The following is an 18769-nucleotide window of genomic DNA, read 5'->3' as shown; positions in this document are numbered from 1 at the left end:
AGACCACAAAGAATTTCAGTGGAGGACAAGGAGCCTCCCCACTCTTAACAGCTGCTCTCAGTTGCCTCCTTTGGGAACGAAGAAACATATGGTATTCAGAAAGTAGAAAGATACTGGGGAGAGATGAGTATTTTTGAACTCTGTCACTCTGTTCTATTGAGTCATTAAGAGTCAGCAGATGAGGAAATAGGTTTGAAAGAATAGGGACCATTGGAGCCGCTGTGCCAGTGTCCATGTCCTATGATGTGAAGGTCTGAGGATAGTCATCAGGGAGTGTGAGTGGATCTGTGTTCCCTGTCCCTCAGCACAGTGGCCTATGTTCACAGTGAGCTCATTTATGCCTTCTGCCTTGCCACTTGGTGGCAACAGGATTCATACCTCAGTACTTAACTGGCAGTGACAGATTGCTCAGGGTTCTCTTAATGTAGAGAGTTTTAAAGTCTTCTAAACAGCAACAGAAATTGAGAGAAAATATGCAAGAACTCCAGTACCATGTTTTGTCCTCTCTAGTAACTTCTATGCATTTATACAATTCTATATATTTGCACAAACTCAATAAAAACAAAACACTTTTTATTAAAGAAAAGAGATCTGATCCCTGACCATCTACCCCTCCCCTTTGCATGTAATTTCAGTAGCCATGACAATCATGCTCTTAGTTTCAACTTCCTTTTCCTGTGTTTAATACTGGCTTATTGTCACTATTTAACCTTTGACCTTTAATTTTTCTCTGCTCTTCCATTGTACCTAGTTAACTGTACTATATCTTTGTTTTTGAGTTTATATAGATAGGAAGCATCTATCAAGAATAATACAGTTGAGATTTTTTTAAGAATTGGTGTCACTGTATAGTCCAGACTGACCTAGAACTTGCTGTCTGTAATCTAGATTGACCTTTGATGCTCCATCTTCCTGTCTTAGTCTCCTGAGTGCTAGAATTACAGGTGTGTGCCCCTGCCCCCCAGTTCAAATCTCCCTTTTTGACAGCTTGTATTGAGCAAAGCTCTATTCTCTCTGAAGACTGATTTGTCTGGACTACTAATTTATTGGAGCCAGAAAGGTTATTTTGACTTCAGCAGAGAATTCCATTTACAAGATTTTTGTTTTGTCTTCCCAAAAAAGCAAGCCTGTCAACCTCTAATTACCATTGAGCTTGATGAATATGGATAGATGGTAGGTAGCAAGAGATTCCAAATTTTCATTAAAATTCACATAGATTGGGATATTCATATCTCACTGTTTACCTGAATTTGCTGAATTTCAGCATGTAGATATTTAGCTATGATTATAAATTTTAAAAAAAAGTTTAATTGCCTCAGCTAGACTAAACATACTAGATGGTCTATTCTCTTGATTTTCTAAGCAATGGCTGGTTGTCCTGCCAGCTGCTATTATAGTGTCTATTCTAAGATGGCCCTATCCTTCTTCATATACTGAAGCTTGTAAGGGATTATTCTCCCCACCCCTACCCCGACATTGCTGTTTTTATTTCCTGTGTCCTTGTTCTGGGCTTCTTATTCTAGAACATACCATAACCCATTAGCTGAAAAATTATCTTTTAATCTTCTGATTAAAGATTGCTTAATGGTAGTAACTTGTTTGTTTGGCTAGCTGCATGTTTTTCTTTTAACTGTAGTGTTTCTGTATTTTTGCATGGTTGTATGACACAGGTTGTTTTCTTTTTTTTTTTTTTTCTTTTTTCTTTTTCTTTTTTTTTTAACATTAGGTAGGCATGAAGCCTCCATCTCACAGCTGCATGCATAGTCACTGTTGAAGCAAATGCCTACCTAATTTGACAGTCTCGGTGTGTTTAAAATTTTTTGAGTTTGCAAATAAGCTTATTAAGCTTACTGATGGAGCCTTCCGGCAGTGAACAGTTATATGAGGACCCTGATCCTGGAGGCAAATCCCAAGATGCAGAAGCCAGGAGGCAGACAGAATCAGAACAAAAGTTATCTAAAATGACCCACAATGCTCTGGAGAACATTAATGTGATTGGCCAAGGCTTGAAGCATCTGTTCCAGCACCAGCGCAGGAGGTCATCAGTGTCTCCACACGATGTGCAGCAGATTCAGACAGATCCAGAGCCTGAAGTGGATCTGGACAGCCAGAACACATGTGCTGAGATTGATGGTGTCTCCACCCACCCCACAGCTCTGAATCGTGTTCTGCAACAAATCCGAGTGCCACCCAAGATGAAGAGAGGAACAAGCTTGCATAGTAGGCGGGGCAAGTCAGAAGCCCCAAAGGGAAGTCCCCAAATCAACAGGAAATCTGGCCAGGAGGTGGCTGCTGTTATACAGTCAGGTCGGCCCAGGTCTTCATCTACAACTGATGCTCCTACCAGCTCTTCTGTGATGGAAATAGCTTGTGCTGCTGCTGCTGCTGCTGCGTGTGTACCCGGAGAGGAGTCAGCTGCAGAACGAGTAAGTCTGTTGTTAGATTTCTGTTAACTTGCTGTTTTTACAAGCATTATATGCATGTTCTCTCTCTCTCTCTCTCTCTCTCTCTCTCTCTCTCTCTCTCTCTCTCTCTCTCTCTCATGAAAAATGATCAGTCTGGTTTTTAAAGTAGATATGTAAAAATTTTCCAAGATGGGTCTAATAGTACACACCTATAATCCCAGTGCTTGGTAGGGGGAGGCAGGAGGATCAGGAATTGACTGTGTAGGGTTTGAGACCAAATATCTTTTAGGCCTGCCTGTGTAATGTGAGACTATGTCTCAAAGAGAGAGAGAGAGAGAGAGAGAGAGAGAGAGAGAGAGAGAGAGAGAGAGAGAGAGAGAGAGAGAGAGAGGAGAGAGAAGAAAGGAGGGAGGAAGGAAAGAAGGAAGGAAGGAAGAAAGAAAGAAAAAGAAAAGAGAAAAGAATTCTTATTTACTTTTACCCAGTGTGCAAAGCTTGGCTTTGACCTAATGATTAACATGGAATTTGGTTAGAACTATCCTGGTATGTTGGTTATTGAAAGTTCCTCACTTTTGTTTTTCATGTTTATTTATTTGTATGTGTGTGGAGGGGCACATTACAGAGTGTGTGTGCATGCCATATTCTCGCCTTCTGTCATGTGAGTCCCGGGAATTGAACTCAGATCTCCAAGCTTGGCAGTAAGCACCTGTACCCACTGAGCTTATCTCATGGTGGTGGAGATCTCTCTTGTAATCCAAGCTGGCCTCACACTTACTGTGTATCAGAGTACGACTTTGAAGTTATTTTTCATTCAATTTTTATTAATGTTTTAAATAAAACTCATCCACTGTTGAGTTTTTTCAACTAAAACTGCTATGAGCATTTTTCTATATCTGTAAATACAATTTCACCATAAATTTTTACTGATTATATACTACTGTGGCCTTCCTTGCTGTAATATCAGCTTATTTGTCATTTTATGTATTAGAGAATATGAAAACACTTACATTGCAATATAGTTATCTTTGCTTAAAATAACACTTGAAATTAATAGATAATGTACCTTATAGTGTCTAATGACAGTCATAATGATAGCTGCCATTTATTCTTTGTTTCTGATGTGGCAGGAAGTACGTTCAAACACATGTAATTTTCTCTTCGGTGCTTAGACAGCCCTGTACTTGGCCTTGATAGATTGTTTTTCATTGTTGTTGATGAGGCAGCAAAAATGTAGGAAGTTAAGTGTTCTCATGGTTTCACAACTAGAACGGTTCAGAGCTTACGTAATCTAGAATTTCTTTACCTTTTTTTTTTTTTTTTTTTTTTTTTTTTTGAGACAGGTCTCAAAAAACTGGGTGTGGGCATATGTGCATCCATAACTTGAGTTCTCTAATGGAAACAGGATTGCTAGGACTTACTGGGTGCTAGCATCACTCCACATTTACTTAGTAAGAGAGTATGTCTCAAAGGAATAAGATAGAGAGTAATGCATCAGGACGTGTGGCATCCTCCTCTGGCCTCTGCACCCATACTCATATATTTAAACAGAGAAATTGGGGAATGGATGAGGAAGATACTCAGCATAGACCTCTGGACTCCATACATAAACACAAAAGAATCTGATCTATGGGTAATATTCAAACTTTTTTGTAGTTTGAATGTTAGCACTTTGAAGCCTTATAGACTTATCTGTGGCCATAGTCCTGTTGTCTATTCTAAGATATTTTCTCAGCTCACCCTTCCTCCAAAAGTGTTTGTGCTTTTCCTTACATTCTACATATGTACATGTATAGATACACACAAGTATTTATAGTGTTTATACAAATTTTGGGGTGCAGTATGCAAATCTGAGCTGCCTTTTTCATTACTTTTCTTATAACAAAGACTTTACCAATTCCTTAAGTATCCCTTAAACATCCCTAAATTGTTAACAGTAAAGTCAGTTTACTACCTTGTTGTCAAAGACCTTACAGTGTTGTTGGGAAGACAGGCAGTTTAAGAAGCAGTGTGATTGTATCCATTCCTAGAAGTCAGAAGCTTGGGTTTTAGAGCCTAGTTCTGTTTCTGCTGTTAAATTCTGTTAGCAGTGTGACCTTAAGGAAATTAAACTTTCTAGGTGAGGTCATTGTACTAAATAATATTTAATGTTACTTACAGTCTGGAAACACTGTACATTTGCTTTACTTCCCATTTTTTTCTTGATACACTTAGAAAATTAAAATAGCTGTATAGCACAGTAGAATTAGCTGCCGAGTTGTTCAGAGCTGGTAGAGTTGGTCACTTACTCACTGTAGGTCCTGATGCCCTCCTCCTGAAGAGCTCAGTTGATCAATGTGCAGCCTCTTAGCCTCCATTCTCAGCAGTGAAAAGGCCTAGGTAGGGAGCAGTACATTATCATATATTACTAAAATTCAGAGCAGTACAAGTCCAGAGAAGGGCTAAAGAGACAGGCAAGTTGAATGGGCACTCTAGAGAATGGGGCCTTGCCTAATGTCCTAGACTGTGAAGCCCCATCAGAATATCACAGACTTATCACTATGTCATAAGGTAACAAAACCAATGCAGGTAATCAGGTGTCAAGTAATTGAGATACAAAGGAAAACTGCAAAAACACTCCCAAGACTTAGTCTTAGCTAAAAGGCAAAAAAGCAATGCAAACACCCAGTTGTCCCCTTGAAAGCTAGGACTATGCATGTTAATTCTTTACATCTCACATAGAACCCTACTGACAGTCAACAGACCTTTAAGGGACATTCACAGATTAGACTAGACTAGACTAGACAGGACAAGACAAGGGAAGATTAGAGAGTTGTATGACTGTGTATAACTGATTGTCTTAAATTTCACCTTTGTTTGAGCAGTGTGTGTGTGAAGCTAAAGAGTTTGATGAAACTCTAAAAGAGGCGGGGGTGGTGGTGGGGTGGGGCTAGCGAGATGGCTCAGCAGTTAAGACCACTGGCTACTCTTTCAGAGAACCTTTGTTCAGTTCCCAGCACCCACATGGTAGCTCACAACTGTCTGTAACTCCATATCCAGGGGAATCTGACACCACTGCACATAAAGCTAAATAAAAAAATTTTTTTAGCCGGGCGTTGGTGGCGCACGCCTTTAATCCCAGCACTCGGGAGGCAGAGCCAGGCGGATCTCTGTGAGTTCGAGGCCAGCCTGGGCTACCAAGTGAGCTCCAGGAAAGGCGCAAAGCTACACAGAGAAACCCTGTCTCAAAAAACCAAAAAAAAAAAAAAAAAAATTTTTAATTTTCTGAAAGGGACTGAAAATATATTAGAAGGACTCTCCCCTGGGGAAGATATTTTCCTTGCTCTTAGCATTTCCTGGTTGCCCATGGTTGTTAAGACCCCTTCCATGTTAGTATGTCCATTGGTATTGTTCAGGTCTTATTTGATGAAACTTCATGAGTCTATACCCTCTCTGACATTTCTAGGAAACACAGTTTTAGCAAACTTCCTGCTTCTCTGCATTTTACAACCTTTCTATCTTCTATTCTGATATGATCCCTGAGCTTTCAGTACAGGAATTGTTTTACAGATGTATCAGTTTAAATTGGGCACTACGTGATCTCTTGTTCTCTGCATTTTGATTGGTTGTAGTTTTCTGTAATGGTCTCTTTCTGTTACAAAGGTAAGTTTCTTTGATATGAGAGGTGAGAACTAAATCTATCTGTGGGCATAAGAACAAATATTGAGCACATAATTAGGAATTGGAAGAGCCTCCTTGATTGGTTGTTCAATACCAAGTAATTATCCCTGAGATCATAGACATACAGGTAGCATTATATGGTTGTATACAACTGAGCAGGTTGTATTCATGTATTTAGGGCACACATGCATGCACGAACATGTGTATATACATAAATTAAATGATTAAAGAGGCCACGACTTTGAGAGCAAGGGAGGATGTGTAGGAGGGATTAGAAGGATGAAAGGGAAGGGAAGAAATAATATATTATTAAAAAAATAAACTATTATAAGTAAATTTAAAAATATATATTGCATTTTTTGGACTAGTTTAATTCAAGATGGACGAATACAGCTAAGATCTCAGAGAGCTTAGTTGTGAGGCGACAGTCCTAAAGCACAGTTGTTTGTTCCTATGGGTGAAGCCACTCTGAATTTCAGTTAGAAAGAAATGGTATAGATGAAGATTCCCACTGTAGCCCAAAGGTTCATTCTTCCAACCTCTTGTTGGAAGGCTGCACCCTTTGCTGCTTGCTGTAGTGGTAACTGTATAATGAGTGCAACAGGAATCAGTACAATTTACTTACTGCTGCTTTTATAAAATAGAAGCAAATTAATTCTTTTGCAAAAATTCTGAGAATAAACTTAATTAGAGGGACATCAAAAGGTCAATGCAAATCTTGGATCTTCTGAAGATAAAATTTGAGGCCATTGATCATTATATTTAAGGCTGAGAATTCACTATTTTGTTTTGGAATTTACTATATTATTTTCCCTTTTGGAGACTAAGTTAAGGAATGCACTGTCTTTATTAGGCTGAAGTTAGGGACTCTTTGGGGCTCACTTACTACAATATGAATAGAGAAAAAGAATTTTTATAATGTTTAGTTATAACTGGAATATAAACAGAAAGTGGTTTGAGGGATATATGTGTTAAAGAAATTTCTGAAATAGAGTTAGTTGAGCAATAAGCAAATCCAGTAAGCCCATATGCTGTTCTGTGCAGGGAAGAAGTGAGACTATAGAAAGGTTGATTCCAGTTGCTGTCCACTAGGTGGGGTCCTAGGCCAAGAGGAGAAGGTGAGAACTGGGGAATGATATTTAGGAATGCACTGAATTAAGCATTTGCTCTTGTAATTTGAATTGATTTGATTACTTTAGGTGTGGAACAAACAGTAGAAGAGGTAGGGTTTGACAGTGTTGACATTTAAGAAGATAAAGAATATTAAGCAATAAGATTTGCTTAGAAACCTTAAAAAGCCGGGTGATGGTGGCGCACGCCTTTAATCTCAGCACTTGGGAGGCAGAGCCAGGCGGATCTCTATGAGTTCGAGGCCAGCCTGGGCTACAAAGTGAGTTCCAGGAAAGGCGCAAAGCTACACAGAGAAACCCTGTCTCAAAAAACCAAAAAAAAAAAAAAAAAGAAGGAAAGAAAGAAAAGAAAGAAAGAAACCTTAAAAATACTGTTAATTTTCCCAATTAACATTGGAAAAAATTGTGTAGTTTTTAATAAACTCTAGCAAAAGTCTCTATCTTCTCTATACATTTAGTATTGGTTGGGTTGTTGACACCAAGGGAATGTTCTACAGACAGTCAATAATACAGGACTGGAAAAATGGCCATACATTAAAAATGAAAATGTACTTTTGGTCTCTTAGTTTTCCCTAACAGGTACTTAACTTCATATACCAAAACTTGATCAAGTCAAGTAACTTTGGGGTTGTTAGTCTTCAGCTCTTAGAGCCAGAGTGTGTAGTTCTAGCCTTCGCTGCAGGCACATTTAAAACAGTATAATGTGAATGTAGTGAGTGTAGGGAGGTGACTCAGTGGGCAAAAGCACTTGCTGTACAAGCCTGACAACTTGAGTTCAGATCCCAGAACCCACACAAAAAGCCAGATGTAGTAGGACACATCTGTAATTCCAGCATTGGTATGGTGATTCAGGAGAATCCCTGAGAGGCTTGCTGTCCAAGCTAGCTTGGACTGCGCAGTACATACTCAGAAACAAGAGAGACCCAGGGCCCTCAAAACAAAGTGGAAGGCTAGAATGGGCTGCTAGAAGTTGTCCTCTGACCTCTATACATGTGCCATGGTGTGTGCTATGGCACATATACACCCATATTGATACATCATGTAAACACACTATAGACACACTAAATAAAAACAAGTATGTAGACGGTGGTCCCAAAAGATTTTTCTTTTCCTTAAAGATTTTATGTCAGGAGCTAGAAAAGTGGCTTGGCAGTTAAGAACACTTAATGCTTTTATAGAGGACCTGGGGTTAGTTCCCAGCACCCACTTGACAGGTCACAGCCACCTGTCACTCCAGCTCCAGGGGATTCAACCCCCTTTCTGCCCTTCAAGGGCACAATACAGATGTGTTACACAGGTCTACATACAGTCAAAACACTGATATATAAAGTAAGAATAAGTTAAAAAGTCAGTATTTAATGTGGTTGTTTTGAGTGGAAGTAGATAGAAAAAGGTGTTACTGCCCTTGATGAATGAAAAGAAAGACATGACAGTGGGTACCAGTGAACTCTAGAAAATCATTAGGATATACCTGAGAAACTTACATTCCAGTAAATTGAAAAATACGAAAGAAATGAGTGACTTGTGCAAAGTTTAACATCATAAGTAGATTTGTTAACTGGGTTTGCTTCTCAAATCTGAATTATGTTTCTTACGTTCAGAAACAGCAAGTTTTATGATGAAGATGCAACATAAAGCAAAGTGAAGTCCATTCTTTGCATTTTAAGCCATTTGTGGTGGTGCTGACTTGTAATCCCAGCACTGGGGAGGCTGAGCAAGACGGTCTGAGTTGGACACCAGCTTGGCCTGTACAGAGAGACCTTGCATTAAAACAAACAAAAATTAAATTTAACCTATTATTCTTTGTCTTAAAAAGTAGTCACATGCTTTAGCTTTGTAAAGGGGATCTCTAAAGGAATCCCACATAGACCTGGTTTCTGATTTCCCCTTTTGTTCACAGGGGCCTTCATACTTTATCATAACCTTGAATCTTAGAAGCTAGGAGAACTGGTTTCCAAAGGAGGTTGCCATTCTTGTTATCTAGAACACTGACAAGACCTCACTTAAAGATTCATAATGGGCCGGGCGGTGGTGGCGCATGCTTTTAATCCCAGCACTCGGGAGGCAGAGCCAGGCGGACCTTTGTGAGTTCGAGGCCAGCCTGGGCTACCAAGTGAGTCCCAGGAAAGGCACAAAGCTACACAGAGAAACCCTGTCTTGAAAAAAAAAAAAAAAAAAGATTCATAATAGACACTCAGAGGGACAGACCATAGACAGACATTAAATACAAGACAGTCTCTAGAATAGATTGTTTTCCTCAGTGATCACAGCATAGCATTCTTAAGAAAAACAAGTGGTTTTGGCAAGTTAGGGGGAAAAAAGTGGGCTTAGCAAACTGTATTTCAGAAACTGACAAGTATGTGTTAAAAATATACTTAACTTGGATGTTAACATCATCATGACCTATGATTTCATTGGTCAGTATAGGCCCATGAGATTTTATTTCTGAACCTTGACATTTAGAGTCACAATTATTACACATTCTGCGTTAATGTATGCCTTTGCTTTGTGTGTAGATAAAACTAAAAATATTGCTGAGCGGTGGTGGTTCACGCCTTTAGTCCCAGTACTTGTGAGTTTGAGGCCAGCCTGCTCTACAGAGCAAGTTCCAGGACAGGCTCCAAAAGCTACACAAGAAAAATCCTGTCTTGGGAAAAAAAAAAAAAAAAAAAAAAAAAAACTAAAAATAACTTGAAATTTTGTATCTACCTCCCATCTTACCAGAAGAGGGCTGGCATTCACCATTTTCTAGCTTTCTCATGTGGGTTCTGAGGCTTGGGCAGTAGAGGCTTAAGCCCACTGAGATATCTCTCTGATTATTAGTTACTTTTAATACTACATTTTAATATTAAAATGTGAGCAGCAATATTGTGTATGCTGAGATTTCTAAACAAACTAGCAAAGGGTTAATTTAGAATGTCTAAAATACGTCTTATTTAGTGAGATGACGGGCTAAATAAGCAGTCTGTGTGGAGGTACTTCTGCATTGTGTGTATGGGTGGGGCAGGAGAGAGTTCGTTATTAAAGTCTCACATAAGCTGCAGTACAACATTTCAGAGCTAATGTTAGAAAGGTAATGAAGGCAAAACTATACCTGTGTAACCTACCTTGGCAATATTGAAGTTTAACAGACCATTCAATAATCAAACTTTTCCTGATACAGTTGGTAATATCCTTCTTTTTTTGTTTTGTTTTTTGAGACAGGGTTTCTCTGTGTAGCTTTGCACTTGTCCAGGAACTCACTCTGTAGCCCAGGCTAGCCTCAAAATCATAGGGATCCGCCTGGCTCTGTCTCCCGAGTGCTGGGATTAAAGGTGTGCGCCACTACCGCCCAGCAGCAATATTCTTTGTAAGGTTGTTTACAAGCCTATAACTTTCCTAAAATTAGGTATATAGGAGAGATGGCTAAGGAATTAGGAGCACTTGCTGCTGTTGCAGAGGATCTAGGTTTGGTTCCTGGCATCTACATGGCAGCTCACAACTACCCATAACTCCAGTTCCAGGGAATTCGACACCCTCTTTCCACCTGCACAGGCACAACACAATAAATAAATCGAAAAAAATATTTTTAATGAGGTAATTAGAGTTTAGGGAAAATGTCAAACTTGTCAAGGACCAGAGTGCTAATAGACAGTTTAGTCTTGCTGGATCTTCCATAGCACAGATAATTTAACATTGGCCATTTTTAGTGTGTGTCTAGTGTAGCCAATGTGTTATAATTTCAGAAGGTATAGAAGATGCTAGAAGGAAGTAGGTTGGCAAAAAATGAATGAACTACAAACTACAAATTTTCCTAAAACAACAAAAAAGAAAAAAAATTGGTCTTAAGTAATTGACATAAGGTTTGAATCCTGATAATTACTCTTAAAAAAGAAACTTAGATGAAATGGAAATTCATGTTTTCTATTTTTTATTCTATCTACAATCAAAAGGTCACAGTGAAATTGCCAAAAAACAACCACTGCTTCCCTTCAAACAATGTGTATTTTGCCCCAACAGTGTGTATGTCTAGAAAATAAAATACTTGTTTTGCTCACTTGTTACCATAGCTGGCAGATAACCTGGCAGTCAGTGGCAAAGACGTTCTTGTTGATTTGTGGGCTTCTTCTTCCTGTTGTGTTGCTAACCATAGGGAAGGAAAGATACAAATGTAAGGGCATTTTCCTAAGACATCTTTCCCTGTAGAACTTTCCTTTAATACAAAAGTCTTAGTTGGGGAAGGGAGGCATTTCTGCAGTTGTTAGTAAGACGACAGCTCTCAGCATTCTTGGTCTAGCATCTCAGAGCTCCCAAAGCAGCCCGTTCTCCTAGGTCACTGTATCCAAACTTACCTGGTAAGCCAAATCTGGCTTCCTGTGCTTCTCTGGTAGGGCTGTGAGAAGCTATCCTTCTTTCTGAAGACATGGGTTGTCTTCAGTGAGCCTCTTCTGCATGATCCTCTTTTCCAGGTAATTAATAATCTCTAATGGCTGTGGAGTTTGATTGTTTGTTTTTATAAGTTAGAAAGTATTTATTGATACAGGCATTGGAAGAGCTGTAGGTACGGAATGAACCCTTTTTTTTTTTTTTTTTTTTTGGTCAACAACTAGACTTTATTATTTGAGGAACAAATGAAGTAGAAATGTGTTGTCGTGTCCACATAGTTGATAAGAAGTTATAACTAGATATTAAGACCAAGTCTTTTTTTGTTTGTTTGTTGTTGTTTTGTTTTATTTTGTTTTTCTTTTTGGTTTTTGAGACAGGGTTTCTCTGTGTTGTTTTTTGGATCTCGCTGTATAGACCAGGCTGGCCTCGAACTAACAGAGATCCACCTGGCTCTGCCTCCCGAGTGCTGTGATTAAAGGCATGCGCAACTGTTGCCCGGCCATGGAACAACTCTTTTAAAAAAATTTTGTGATAAACATTTATTTGTGTGTGTACACGCACGTATATGTGGCACCATGCCCAGATGGATGAATTTTTTGTATGGCAATTTATTGTACTTGTTTATTGAGCTAGAGCCTTAATCATATTTGATAATTTAATTTGAACTTAAAGCTTCATCTTTAGGAAATATCAGTGCCAGGGAATTAAATAATCCCCTGGAATTTGAGGACACTTGAATACTTCTACTTTCTGGAAGTCCTCTGTTAAGTATGTCTAGTACTAATGTTTTTGGTAGGTTGGCCCATTGATAATTTTTGTTGCCTTCAATGTATTTTAAATGCAGTATTTATGGTTAACCTTAATACAACCCTAAAGTCTTTTTTGTTATTGTTTTTGTTTTCCAAGGCAGGGTTTCTCTGTGTAGCCCTGGCTGTCCTAGAACTCCCGCTATAAACCAGCCTGGCCTCGAACTCACAGAGATCCGCCAGCCTCTGCCTCTTAATGCTGGGATTTAAGGCATGGGCCACCACCACTCAGCCCACAGTCTTTTTAAAATTATCTATCAGGCATTTCTGCAATGCTGTGACCCACATCTTTAGTCCCCATACTTGGGTGGCAGAAGTAGGTAGATCTCTGTGAGTTCAAGACCACCCTGGTCTACGTAGTAAATTACAGGACCTGGGTTGATGTAAAGAAACTCTGTCTCAAAAATAAAAACGTAAATATAAACACATGCACATGGTGTAGAACAAATATTTTGTGCATGGTGGGAGAGAGAGAGAGAGAGAGAGAGAGAGAGAGAGAGAGAGAGAGAGAGAGAGAGAGAGAGAGAGAAGGAGGAGGAGGAGGAGGAGGAGGAGGAGGAGGAGGAGGAGGAGATGGCCAGAGGACAATCTCAAGTGCTGTTTCTCAGGCACTGACCACATTATTTTTGAAACAGGGTTGGCTGGGACATCATGTAAATATTGGGAACTGAACTCAGTTCTTCATACTTGCAAGGCAGGGATTTTACAAACTGCATCATCTCCCCAGCCTGCTGGAACCAGTTCTTAACAAGTATTGGCATAAGTCCTAAATTTTACAGACTCTTAGGACTAGTAAATGATTTAAGGTGGTCGTTTCATTTCTACATAGTAGGAAATTGACCATCTGCCTTGGAAACCTGAATACTCATGCTTACCTTCTATGGATCTTGGTTATGGCAGCTTTCCAAAGCTTCATTCTGTACTTCTTTTCCTTGTTTTGAATGTTTGACTTGTGATAACATGAACATTGTGTTTAGAAATTGAACACATTTCCTATACTTGACTACATTTTGAAAGAATTTTTAATAATAATATGTATAAAGTCTTTCTCTGTCCCACCAGCCAGCTCCCAAATAAACAACATGGAGGCTTCTGATTAATTATGAAAGCTTGGCCGATAGCTGAGGCTTGTTTCTGACTGGCTCTTTTAACTTAAATTAACCCATTTCTATTAATTATGTGTTGCCACTGGCTCATGGCTTGTTACCTCATTTCCTACATGTCATGCTTCCTCTGCGTTCTCTCAACTCTGCCCTTCTTCCCAGTGTCCTTTGTGCCAGGAAACCCTCCCTAGCTATGGCCATTCAGCTTATTATTAAACCAATCACAATGACATATCTTCACACAGTGTAAAGGAGTATTCTACAACAATAATAGTCTTGAAAAGTAATTCCAGGTAAGAATATTATATTTTAAATATTAATTGAAATGGACTGTATCATTTTGTCATGTATTTCAGCATACAATATTCTGAGCAATCTTGCTTAAGCCTTTAAATACTTTTGAAATAAAATACTTTGATATGTCCAACCAAAGCAAATTTATTTTTATATTTAGTTTGGAGAGATAATGAAGTTTCCATAAGCTTTTATCATCATGTGTGCATGTGGTTGTGGGTGCAGGTGCCTGAGAAACATGCATCCATAATTAGAGATTGTCAAAAGCCTCGTGTAAAGTGTAAGCTTAGGAAGACTAAAATAATTCCTCTTTTGAGTTGCCCTGCACTTTACCAGGGAAATAACTTGGCTCTTTTGTAAGTTGAGCACAGTGCCATTAAGTTCTTATGCTAAATATTTATAAGTGGTTGTTGATGAACTGACCAAATATTTAATATTTTTTGAGGATCCTTCTCTTACTTGGGGTTTCTATTGCTGTGATAAAATACCATGACCAGCCTGGTGGTGGTGCACACCTTTAATGCCAGCACTAGGGAGGCAGAGGCAGGTGGATCTCTTTGAGTTCAAGGCCAGCCTGGTTTACAGAGTGAGTTTCAGGACAGTTTCAGAGCTACACAGAGAAACCCTGTCTTGAAAAGCCAAAAAGATAGATGGATGGATGAGTGAATGGGTAGGTAGGTAGGTAGGTAGGTAGGTAGGTAGTTAGGTAGGTAGATAACTTGTGGAGGAAACAGTTTGTTCCAATGTATAACTCTCAGGTCACAATCCATCATTGAAGGAGCTCCAGGACAGGAATTCGAGGCAGGAACTGAAGCAGAGACCATAGATGAATGCTGCTTACTTGCTTACTCCCCATGCCTTGCTTGTTTAGCATGCTTGCTTATACATCACAGGATCACTTACCTAGGAATGGTATTGTCTACAATGGGCTAGGCCCTCCAACATCAATTAGTAATTAATGAAATATATAACAGGCTTGCCCAGAGGCCAATCTGGTGGAAGCATTTACTTGATATAGGTTCCCTCTTCCAAAAATGATTAGCTTGTATCAAGATTACATAAAACTAGCCAGCACAATCCTTAATGATATAGGTAGAATCCTGTGATGTTTAATACTCAAAAAAGAGAAAGTCTTATCTCTGTAGATTAACAGTAGTGAATTTCACTTACCTCCCTCTTCAAATATCTCTAAAATTTTATGTTTAGTTACAAATTATACACATAGAACTTTCTGTGTATTTACCATATAACAAAAATTTAAATAAAAAGGGTAGAGTTTTAAAAAACGTGGAAGTTGTAGTGTTTTCTTCCCACATCCCATTGATTTTTATATTGCAATGTAGATGGGTGAGAATTTAGACCAAGATGAAAAGAATAATTTCTCCCCAATGAATTTTGGGTACTATGGAAATCCTTAGTGAAGACAGACATTATCATAATCCCAAAACATCTTTCAGAAACAGAAAGCTGTGAGGGAAAGCTGTGAAGTGCTGTTCTATCCTAGAGTTATCCAACAAGGCTTAGAGCATATCCATAACAGATCCATAACTAGTAAGAGACTGCTGGACTAGATAGCCTCTGGGTCCTTCAGGAATCCATGACACTAGGTAGGTGTTCACAGGTGAGTGCTTGAGCACCAGGAGTTAGGTTATGATGAAGAGCTGCCTCCAAGTACACTGGGAAACTGCTGAAACTGGTGTCTTTGTGCATGCCTTCTACTCACAACTCTTTTGTTTTGCTTTTGGGGGCTGGAGAGATAGATAGCTTAGTGGTTAAGAGCACTGGCTCTTCCAGAGAACCCAGATCCGGGTTCAGTTCCCAGCACCCTCATAGCAGCTCACAACTGTGTGTAACTCCAGTTCCCGGGAATCTGACACCTTCACACAGAATATATGCAAGCAAAACACCAGTGCACATCAAATAAATAAATAAGTAATCTTCAAAAAAGAAGAAAGTGCTGCTGGGCAGTAGTGGCACATGCCTTTAATCCCAGTACTCTGGAGGCAGAGGCAGGCAGATCTCTGTGAGTTCAGACTAGCCTAGTCTACAAAGTGAGTTCCAGGAAAGCCAGGACTATTACGCAGAGAAACCCTGTCTCGAAAAATTAAAAAAAAAAAACTTTCTAAATTTTAAGCTGTCTTCCCATACGAAATAGTCATAAAATTCCTGCAAGCTTATTGAACTAATTATATGGGAGAGTAAACATATTAGTCAGTTGCAGTGTTGGAGTTTTATTATGGTCTCCATAACCCAAGGAAAGCAAACTTAAAAGCCAAGGTAGAATGAATGAACAGTTAAATATTTAAAAGCACAAATGATTTAGTAAGTGCCTCTGTATACCACTAAATTATATACATATCTCTGTAATTATTTGTTTGTTTATTATTTTTGAGAATTAGTCTATAGCTCAGGCTGCCCTCTAACTCCCAGTGAGGCTGAGGATGACCTTCTGTATCAACCTGCAGAATGCTGCGATTACCAGCATGCATCACCACACCTGGCATATTCATTTCTAGGGATCAAACCTAGGGCCTTGTGCATGCTAAGTAAGCATGCTACCATCTCAGTTCTGCAAGTCCTATTTTAATGTTCAGAATATATCACCTCAAAAACAACTTAGCTAACTCCCCTATATCGTGAATGTGAGCACAGTGCCTGAGTTGGGTGTGTTGCTGTTTTCTTTTTTCCTGGCCTATAGAATGTTCCATTCTTCCTCATGTCAGCACAAAGGCATAGGTTTTCTATCTCAATGATGTGAATGCTAAGAATCACCCAAACTTGAGATTTCATACATTTTTAAATGGCTAGGTAGTCTGCTTTTGTGGGAAAGATCTCTGAGATTTCCATTTCTGTAACATATTTCTTCTTCAAGTGAATAGCAGTAACATCAGTGAGTGAAAGATAAGAAAAACTTCTAAGTATGATGCTCCTAAGCAGTTCTTCAGAAGAAAGAACTGTGAAGGAGTGCATTACTGTGACAGAGATCATTCCCACCTTCTTCCCATACATCCTCTGGGAAGTTTTCTAGAACTCCAGTCAAATGGAAGCCTATTAGAACATATATAATCCTCTAGAGTTCACATGGTTTATTAACAACAACAACAAAAACTCATATTATGTAAGGCCACTGTGCAAATGGATGTTGAAATGGCTTTTTTATAGTATAGACTAGAACATCTGTTTCTGTATTAAGGTTCTCAGTGATGTTATGTTTTCCTAATTATAGTGGCTCACAACACAACTATACATCAATTCATTTATGAGTGTGTCTGTGTGCAGGCACGCACCTGCACATGCCATGGCATATGGAGATAGAGGATGACTTGCAGGTGTCACTTCTCTCCTTCTACCATGGGTTCCTGGTATTGAATTCAAATGGCCATGTTTGGTGGTATGTACCTTTGCCCAACTAGCCAGTTCAGCTTACAACTATATGTTCTCCTAGGCTGAAATATCCAGATTTTCTACTCCAAATAAATTATTTTTCTCACTGCTGTGAAAAATACTTATCAGAAACAACCTACAGGGAAAAGGATATACTTTGGCTCAGTTTCAGAGTGGTCAGTCCATGGTTGCCTAGCCCTGTGTGTATGGGTAGAATGTCATGGCTGCTGGAGCATGTGGCAGAGGAGCTTATTATATGGACAGGAAATGGAGCTAGATAGGAGGGGTCACGGTTATAATATATCTCAAAGGCTTGTCTCCATGACTGATTTCCTCCAGCTACATCCCATCTCCTAAAGTTTCCACAGTCTTTCATACTCTTCCATCAGCCAGGCAGCAAACATTCTGAGCATAAACCTGTAGGGAACATTTCATAGAGAAACCGTAGCCTGCCCCCTAGGGCTGTCCTCTTTTGTGGTGATGCAAAGCACAGAAGACAGGTATGTACACAGGTTTGTTATGTCAGTGTGACTATCTATGACAATACATTTCTCCTTAATAAAATACTCCTTTCTATCTTCCATTTTCCTTAGATGTCATATATTTGCTAGATGAATTGATCCATTTAGAAATGCATGCCTCAAGGGCTGTAAGGTGTCCTCTGAATTTGCTTCAGTTTCTCACCATAAAGAAGAGAGCAGGCTAGTGCTGTTTTCTGTGTCAGAAGGTTAGCTTTGTGAGCCTGGGAATAAAGGTTTTCTAAGCCGATTAGAGCTGAGGAGAATGTAGGTCACAGTGTCGTCACCTGCTTTGGATCTGCATGCTGATGATGATATGTGTGCCCTTTGTGTTTTGCTCATGGTTGTATGTCACTGGAATTTGCTGCACCAGAGTGGGAAGTTGTTGATTGGCACACAAATTTATAATAATATTCACTGTTACAAGCAAGGATTTGCAGCTCATTTGTTTTATTAAATAAAACCAAAAACCAGTAAATTAAGTTAGCTCATTTAGATATATGGGTTAGGTTATATCTGGTGTGTCTTTCTAAGTAATAAATTTTTTTACTGCTTTAGTGGAAGAAAATTAGGTAAGGAAAAAATCAGGTACTATTGGGAAAAAAACCGCTCCCCCCCAAAAAAAAAAATCTTTATAAAAGGCAGTGATACTCACTGGAAAAGATCAAAAGTCATTGTTTTTATGTAATTTTGAATGCTTTGAGCAGTCATTTTCTTTTTTTTCTTTTTTTTTTTTTCTTGTGTTTTTTCGAGACAGGATTTCTCCGTGTAGTTTTGGTGCCTTTCCTGGATCTCGCTCTCTAGACCAGGCTGGCCTCAAACTCACAGAGATCCACCTGGCTCTACCTCCAGAGTGCTAGGATTAAAGGTGTGCGCCACCGCCGCCCAGGCTTGAGCAGTCATTTTCTATAGACACTATCTTTATCTCTTTTCTTTAAGATTTGTACACTGATGGTTTCTTTTTCCTTTGTCCTAATTTGTTGCCTCATTCATTGTGTGTGGCATCATAGTTCTGTATTATCATAGTATCATTTAAAGAGTCAGATGGGGCTCTGAAAGCTTTGACAAAGGAAGACTGAACTGTGCCCCTAGACCAGTGGTGCAGGT

At 39.1% G+C, this 18769-nt stretch overlaps 1 protein-coding gene across 18 annotated transcripts in view; it reads left to right on the top strand.

The window, feature by feature from the left end:
- Window positions 1-18769, top strand: part of Tmcc1 (transmembrane and coiled-coil domain family 1) — a 172728-nt gene that overhangs the window by 47764 nt on the left and 106195 nt on the right. For 12 of the 18 annotated variants that reach the window (XM_076567665.1, XM_076567658.1, XM_076567669.1 and 9 more), the window contains exon 3: window positions 1727-2426. In XM_076567665.1, the coding sequence (XP_076423780.1) occupies window positions 1854-2426 (573 nt within the window). In that variant the 5' untranslated portion in view covers window positions 1727-1853. Of the gene's footprint in view, window positions 1-1726; window positions 2427-18769 lie in introns of those variants that run through there. The other 6 variants (XM_076567670.1, XM_076567663.1, XM_076567664.1 and 3 more) reach the window with 2 other exon arrangements.

This window comes from Peromyscus maniculatus, chromosome 3 (genome assembly GCF_049852395.1).
Source record: "Peromyscus maniculatus bairdii isolate BWxNUB_F1_BW_parent chromosome 3, HU_Pman_BW_mat_3.1, whole genome shotgun sequence".
Lineage (NCBI taxonomy): Eukaryota > Metazoa > Chordata > Mammalia > Rodentia > Cricetidae > Peromyscus > Peromyscus maniculatus.
Note: the sequence above shows the minus strand (reverse complement) of the source record. Positions and strands in the feature narration are given on the sequence as shown.